The 8,076-nt window shown below is 37.9% G+C and overlaps 1 protein-coding gene across 3 annotated transcripts; it reads left to right on the plus strand.

Annotated features, from left to right (window-relative positions):
* Positions 1-326: 326 nt before the first annotated feature.
* Positions 327-7,715, plus strand: cfap97 (cilia and flagella associated protein 97). 3 transcript variants are annotated; one of them, XR_008827199.1, is made up of 6 exons: positions 327-490; positions 922-1,877; positions 2,991-3,271; positions 5,969-6,131; positions 6,589-6,681; positions 7,078-7,271. XR_008827199.1 is itself a non-coding variant. In XM_056372505.1 (5 exons), exons 2-5 carry the CDS (start codon positions 947-949, stop codon positions 7,200-7,202), a joined length of 1,500 nt encoding a protein of 499 aa, XP_056228480.1. In that variant the 5' UTR covers positions 327-490; positions 922-946; the 3' UTR covers positions 7,203-7,715. The 3 variants fall into 3 exon arrangements, 2 of the variants coding, with proteins under 2 accessions (XP_056228480.1, XP_056228481.1); XM_056372505.1 differs by lacking the exon at positions 6,589-6,681 and having other exon boundaries at positions 7,078-7,715; XM_056372506.1 differs by lacking the exon at positions 6,589-6,681 and having other exon boundaries at positions 7,081-7,715.
* The last annotated feature ends 361 nt before the right edge of the window (positions 7,716-8,076 follow it).

The following is an 8,076-nucleotide window of genomic DNA, read 5'->3' on the forward strand; positions in this document are numbered from 1 at the left end:
TTGTGAGATTTAAATCCGCAGCTTTTCATTCAATGGCATTCATCAGTGGTTTAATAGGCTGCTGGCACGTAGATCTTAAGTTAGGCCCAAGATTTTATTTATTTATTTTTGTCAAAACACTGACGACACATGGTTAAATAATTTCAGCTGAAAAATTATTATTAATTATTTTATATTATATTTAATTATTATTATATGTTTATTTCTATTCACTTTCAATTTTATTTTTATTTGATTCTTGGGAGATTTTGTTAAATTATTGTGAAACATTTAAGGCGCAACGCTGCTGCAGAGCAACCGTTGCCAGGAAGTGACGTAGCGTAGTTACTAGGCACCATGTCACGCTCACGGTATCCAGCTGTAGTAGCCCGCTAAAAGAAGATTTGGCTTTTAGTGCAGGTTTGTGGTTTGTTTATTCTTCTTCTCAGTGGAATACATCCTTTCTAAAGAAGCAAATGCAACTGTAACGTGGAACACCGTTTGTCGTGAGGTAAGATTTGGTTGCCACATAGCTAAAGTTAGCTAACCTAAACGTATAGTTGGAGTAAGTTAAGCTAGCCAGCTATCAAACTCAACGTATACAGTATGCGTTGTAGGTTTAAACGATGCTTTGTCTTCATGGTGTTTTTAAAGGGTTAACTGTTATATACTACGTGGAGAAAAGTGTCTTTATTGACTAGAATATGTCATTGCCATGGCTGGTTTGTCCAAATCTCATGCTAAATTTGCTTATAATGCTATAGCCTTATGCGTTAAGTATTGATATATCAAAATGATATATCCGCTTTAATGTGTCACAAATAACATCTGCATCAAGTTTAAATCAATTATTGCCAATGTTATGTTATTGTGTGATAATGTATAATAATATGATATTCTTCTTAAACCATCATATTATCTCAACCTGACACTATCCTACAGGTTCAGTGTATGAGGACAGACTGTCATGTTCAACCCCAGTGAACTTGAAGGTGAAGTGGATCATTCGTTTTTTGATAGTGACTGTGATGATGATGGCATTCGCAGAGATAGAGGGAAAAAGTTGGAGAGCCCACCAGCACATGAGAGGCTTTGTGCAACACAGACTGAAAAAACAAAAGATGATTTGTCCCTGAGGACTAGTGGGAGGAAAAATCACCTGAAGCAAGTGAACAACAACAGAAGCAATGTGGAAAGGAAAGAGAACAGTTGTCAATCAAGGGAAGAGGAGAGGAGCAAGGCATCCAATGTGTCATCTGTTGCCTCTATGTCAGATAAAGTCATCATTAGTAGCAGTGATAGTGAGGATGATTACAATTTGCATTCTAAAAGGTCCGGTGGGACATTTATGGCTTTGTTGGCTAAGGGCGGAGAGATACATGATAAGGATGTGTACAACCAGAGCTCTAATGAGAGTGAAGAAGAAGCAGTACAGTCCAGTGCCAAACACTCAGGCTCAAAAAGGAGAAATAAGCAATCTCCTAAAAAACTTAGTAGAAATTGGCGCATGCGAAGTCCACTCCCCTCCTCAACCAAGGTCAGTGTAGATGCAGACTCAGAAAGCTCTTCAAGCAGTAGCAGTGGGAGAAGCAGTTTAGGGTCCCCCACCCTTCCCAAACCCAAAAGGTCTTCTTTATCCCCTGGAGAGAGAAGGGCCAGAGTGGGCACAGCAGGATCTCTGGATTTGCCTACCAGCCATGCAGAGGAGTCAGATGATACAGTGACAGATGTGAGCCCCCTCTCCTCTCCTGACATCAGCCCTCTGCAGTCATTGGACCTGAACCACACAGAGGCTGAAGAGGGAAGCCTTAAAGAGCAGCAGCAGCACGAGAGTGTGCCCTCCAGTGGCCTTGGCAATATAGATCAAGCTGAGGGCTCAGATGAGGATGTGGATGAGTGTGAGTAAAGCTGTGCCATTCTTTGTCTGTCAGTTACAGACAAGAATGGCATGTTTTTTCTGTGCCCTTTTGGGTTGTGGAAGGATTAAAGTATTCAGTATTTTAAAAAGTCAGAAAATATAAACCTGTTGAAGGGGTCGCAACTCCTAGATTGGGAACCAGTTCTCTATACTGTAACTGCTTGTCTAGATTTAAATGTAGTTAGTTATTTATCTTATTTATTGTGTTATGCACATACAAGTGTCCAGCACACATGGACTTAGAAGAAAGAAATATCAATGCAATGTTGAAACATTTGTAAGACAAGAAAACAACTTCTTAAATATAACGCCATTAAATTAAAGAACTTTGTTTTCTGTACCAACCTCAACAAGTATAACCTGCCACAAAGATGTTCCCTTCCTTAAACACAGCTCAAGTTTTTCATAATCATACATACAGAAGAACTCATAAGAAATTATGATCTTATTATTATATTATATTTACTAAAAACATAGCTCTTAAATCAACAAATCAGTCATAAAACAACCAAATAGACTTCCTCTTCAAGCTCACCTAAATCACAAAAAGCCTTTTCTCTTTTAGATCAGTGAATCTGTCTTTTTGAATAGCTAATGGTAATGTACCTAAATACCACTGTGCACATAGGTATCTTTGACTTCTTCTGACTTCTTCTGCTTTACATTAAGTTCTACACTGTAGTTGTTTTTCATGAAACACTATGTTTGTAATTTAGGTCAGTACTAAACTGCAACAGATATCTTTCCTTACACTGTACATCAGAAACAATGTGCACTAAGCACATTCAGTACACTGTAATGTGTTTTGAAAAAAAAAAAGTAGTCATTCAAAATTATCCAGTGATATACAGGGCATGCAAAAGGTAAATAATGGCATTATAAAGTCTAGGGATATGGCTCAAGAATATGACATTTTATGTTCTTGTATATTTAGTTCTTTTCGTTTATGCAATACTCTATAAAGAAAGAAACCCACCACACTTGGTTCACTTTGAATCAAAGGACCATTAAAACATTGCATAAAACACAATAACTCTTCCAAAGGCAGATGAAGATACTCATTACTATAACCATTGTCTTTTTCATCAATCAGGCTCTCTCAGTTCAGATAGTCAACTTGGAGGTAAACTGGTTTTCCACTGTCCTGGAGGAAGAAACAGGAAGAACTACTCATTCACCAATGACGAAGTCCGGCGCATAGATCGAGAGAACCAGCGACTTTTGCGGGAGCTTTCGCGCCTTTCTCCAGGGCCCAGACCGGGAAGTGCAGATGAGAAGAAAGCCAATATGGCCGGTAAATCGCCTCTCATTCGCCTCTCTCACAGTGCACTCAACAGGCAGCGGGAACAGCAACGCATCGAGAGGGAGAACTTGGTGAGTTTTGATGCTCTGATGCTGTTTTTGTTTTATCTGTTTGTTGTATGTATTTGTCATTTTGCTATATCTGGCTATGTTTGTTTTTCTTTTTCTCTTCTGTACTCAGGTCTCTCATGAAAAAGAGATATCAATGAAATTACCTCATTAAAGAAAAAGTTATAATGATATAATTAAACAATGGCAATGTTCCCAGCAATCTTAGAATATATGGTGGTGAGTTTTCATACTGACAAAATATAATGTGATAACTGATAATTGATTAAGTTTGTGCTGGGCAGTATGTGATATTGATGTTGCTTTGTCTCTAGAGATTCCACTTTTGTCAATTGTTTTAATTATGTCTGTCTGAACTGACGAAATATGTAGCTGCTGTTGGCTTTTTGAACGTTCTCATCTCCTGGTTAACTCCTGTCAGTGAGAATATACTGTATGCCAATGGTTTTTTTAACTGTCTGTCGTTTCATTTGTGTAACACAACGCTTTGATCTGACAGACAGAAGTGTCAACAATGCATTTTGTCGACTTGATCCACTTGACTATGTTAGTGCATCAGTCATTTCCTCCAAAACATGTCAGCATGTCAGTGTATCACCTACTGATGTAGTTTTAATAAAATGTCCCTGTAATTGCTTTTAATTAACTAAGAGAATCTGTAATTTAAGTACTTTAAGTAATCATTGTCAAAACTTTCATATAAGAAATGCACATATTTTTGTAGCTTTAGTCTGTGTATGCATTACAGCATAATTTTGTGCCAGTATATTACTTTTTATTCTAATATAAACAGTATATTTAAGGATACTAGTTAGACAGCTACTAGTTGGTTGGGTTGGGTTAGTGTCAGTCTGGGAGTGTCACCCCTGAAAGAAGATACGGATGGACTGGGACAGATGGCAGCAGGTGGCAGGACAGCAGCAGCACCATAGAGTGACATTAAAAGACAGCTCAGCCTCTGCAGCTTCAGCCTCTCACTTCATATATTAACTCTGCTTGACCACTTAAAGATAAAATACAGCAGTGTTTGCAATGATTCAGGAAATTTTAATTGAACTAATTATTTCCAGCCAACAGTAACAGTAGCAGGTTGTTAGTTGTTGTTTAAGTGAAAACAGAAAACTTGCATTCCTTTCTTTTACTGTCTCTTCTTTTTCTTATTATTACTGATTAAACAACTTTCATTATTTTATTTTTTTTGGTATCATGGATTATGTTCCAGCTAGTTTCAGTACAGACATTTCTCCCTCTTGATTTTCATCTCTCCACGTTGTTGGGGGTGCTTTTCCCCTTCTCTATTCTTAGAGTAGACTAAGTAATTGAATCTGCCGTGTGATCAGTGTGTCCACCCCACACATTACACATGCACCCCATTTGTCCTGCACAAGTAGAACTAGTTATACCATGTATTTCAAGATTGGTCATTTACAAAATATACTTGTTTTTTCTGTACAAGAAGTGATATTGACATAGAGGGAAGAGATTTTAAAAAAATCATACATTGGAAAAGCAGTAGGTGACTAGTCTGTCTGCAATTACTGTAGAAATCAGTAGTGCCTTTTTATGACCTCTGGAGAATTTGTGAACTTTAGTGGACCAGTCTCTTGACTATTGAGCTTTACGCTAGTTGCATTGCTTCATATGGAGTTTTTGCTCACTGGCGGATTTTTGCACAGCATGCATGTGGAAGTGTGACCGCATGCATGACTTTCAGCCACTTGCCTACACTGTTTTGCTTCATGCTGTTTGGTTGTGTTTGTTATGAAGCACCAAACATTTTTCAATTTTATAATTTGATTGGGATTTGTAGAATGGGGACTATTTTGTGTTTTATTTAATTTTGTGAATGATATAAACACTTTTTAAATGTTATTATGTGTGTTATATATTCTGCTTCAGTAAATGACACAGTGAATAGTGAATTACTCAATAACAAAATTTAGCATTTACATAATACTTCTGCTTGTGAGCCTTACTGCATATTTAGGCTTTCTGGCTGAAGTCAGGAATAACACACAGTCAGAGTCACTGAATACTTTTATTACGAGCATTTACACTACTGTGCAAAAGATTCAAAATATTGCCATGATTCCTTTGGATTCCCTAGTACAACGTGCAGTCAACAGACAACCTAAATCAGATCAGTGTTTGTTGTGACAGTCCTTTGCCTTTAAAACAGCACCAGTTCTCCTTGGTACACTGGCAGATAGGTTGTTCCAAACATCTTGGAGAACTTGGCACAGTTCTTCTGTGGATTTAGGCTGTCTCAGTGTCTTCTGTCTCTTCACATAATCCCAGACTGACTCCACGATGTTGAGATCAGGGCTGTGTTGGGGCCAGACCATCTGCTTCAGGTCTCCTTGTTCTTCTTGTCACTGAAGATAGTTCTTAATATCTCTGGCTGTACGTTTGGGATTGTTGTCATGCTGCAGATTGAATTTGGGGCTGATCAGACATCATGATGGCATTGCATGATGGATGAGAATCTCAACATCAAAAGTTCTGAAAACGTACTTACTTACTTACTTACGATACTCTGTATATTAAAGCACTATATTCAAAATTAAATCAATAGCTTTACCGAGAATTCTTTTGAACTGACCTCCTGTACATGCCCATCTCTTTTAGGGTTGAATGTGACTGAAAAATACATCTTGGAATTGGTTCTCAAAATGTGAGAAATGTATGTGTTTCTTACAGGCTTTCCTGAAGAGACTGGAGTCTGTCAAACCTACACCTGGCCTGAGGCGCTCAGAGCAAATGGCAGACTACCAGCGCCAAGTCGGGTACCTGGGAGCTCCGTCATTACCCATCTGTGGGTCCACTTCAAAGAAAAAGAGGCCTACCAGCAGGACAGCCTCAGGTAGGTGATTTGTTTCTAGTTACAAAACGAATAAATAATGAATAATTTATATACCCCTAAATAACATGACCATATGGTGATGAAAACCTGCTCATACAAGGTCTTCAGCCACACATTATATAAAACAGATTGAATAATAAGTGTGTGCCTTCCTGTCCATCCCTCCACCCATTCATATATTTCATATATACGATGAAAACGTGGGGGCCAGGAGATGCCGATTATCACTTTAAGACAAACCCACTTGTGAGGTAACTGCACAGCATAAAATCTCCTGTGCACCCAGCCCTCACTGAGAGTTCTGATTCCACAAAAGCACCAACAGAAGTGCATGTGTAGTCATTTTGCTGCAGGCTGTTGGTGAATGTGATAATTTAATCGAGCTAAACAAAGAAGATTAGCATGTGGCACTGTGCTGCATAGCACTGCTCAGATTGGAAGCATATTTATCACACAGCTGACCTGCTGCCTTCAGATGGCTACAGAGGTTAAATTAACAGAAGGAGAAGACTTTCAGGCAGTGCAAAGCAGCTGCGGATGACTGATACCGGTAAGAAAAACACCCACTAATTCAGAGATCAGTAACGACTGCTTCACTGATGTTCCTGCTCTTATCACATTAAACCTATTTAAAGTTGTTTAAAATAACTGCTTGAAGAGTTGTTTGGTAATATTTGTAATTAAATTGTTTAGCATTTTTCCATTTTTGTGTAAACTGTGAACTTAATGTCCTTAATTGTTGGCCAATAGTAGAGTCCAGGGTGCTAAATGACAATAAGATATCTATTGATGATTGAACACGATTTGCTTGTGTGTGTGTTTACCTGCACTGTAACTGTTTGTTGTGGCTGAAATCTAAAGTAAATATTCTAAAATGTTTAGTATCTATATGAATATGTGATGGTAAGTCTGTAGTCAGAGTTTGTCTCTCTGTTATCCACACCAGCAGGTCCCAGGTCAACCAGTTCCGCTCACCACAGCTCCAGAGCAGTTTCCACCACCACGGACTCTAGCAGCACACCTTTACCCAGGTCAAAAAAACTGAGTGCAGCTCGACCAGCCTGGTGCTAAGACCTCTGCTGTTTTCAGACATCTAATCTACTAAGAAGCACATCGCTGGTTCCCTTAACAAAAGGTCAAGTGTGGAAGGTATGAAGTTCAAAGGATTTTTTTTTCAGCATACACCTTTATCAGCTATTCAGTGATTCTGTGGTCATGATAATATATAGAGAAGATAAACATTTTTCTGCTCCTCAATGCTGAAATATAGCAAGTGATGCTCTGGGCTCAAAGCTATTGTAATGCACTCAAATAGTTCAACTGTGGCTTCTGAATATTGCAATAAGGTGTTACAACAGTAAGCTTGCTGTACTTTTGAAGAAAATATTGCCTTTCACCGACCGTCGTGTTGAAATTATAACAATAAATAATCCATTGTTTATTATTTCAGTAAGTAACGTTTCAAATAAATATTTTTTAATTTAAATCTGCAGCTTTTTGTTTGCCGCCTTCTCATATTTGTACAGTTTATGATGCACTAAAGAATTATGTTTTTAAAAAATTAAAACATTATTTGAACATTGATTTTTGGTGTTATATGTGTGCTATACATATTTAAATAGGTTGGTGGACAGTTAATCATTCTTTTAACTTTTCTAATCAAACACTATTGTGACCAGTTTGTTCCAACTGGACACATGCCATTGTTTGGTTAGGGGGGTAGTTGTACATTAAGCTACTCAGTGTATTTCTTTGGTATACTCGTGACGTTGAATATTTTTGAAAATGTTCTCTACTAGACCAAAAATGATGTGGTACAAGCCTTTCTGCTACTTTTGGCTTGATTTTATTGACAGTGCAAGTGTCATGTATGAAAAGATATCATCTTTCAATTTTGGATATTTTGACAAAATCCTACTGTATTTTAACTGCATTGTGTTCTAAA

The sequence above is a fragment of the Seriola aureovittata genome, chromosome 3, assembly GCF_021018895.1.
Source record: "Seriola aureovittata isolate HTS-2021-v1 ecotype China chromosome 3, ASM2101889v1, whole genome shotgun sequence".
Lineage (NCBI taxonomy): Eukaryota > Metazoa > Chordata > Actinopteri > Carangiformes > Carangidae > Seriola > Seriola aureovittata.

Bases quoted from the DNA above. Each gene is read 5' to 3' on its own strand.
- cfap97 (XM_056372505.1), top strand. From the start codon at position 947: ATGTTCAACCCCAGTGAACTTGAAGGTGAAGTGGATCATTCGTTTTTT. The intron at 3,272-5,968 runs GTGAGTTTTGAT...TGTTTCTTACAG, and splicing joins GCATCGAGAGGGAGAACTTG to GCTTTCCTGAAGAGACTGGA. The intron at 6,132-7,077 runs GTAGGTGATTTG...TATCCACACCAG, and splicing joins TACCAGCAGGACAGCCTCAG to CAGGTCCCAGGTCAACCAGT.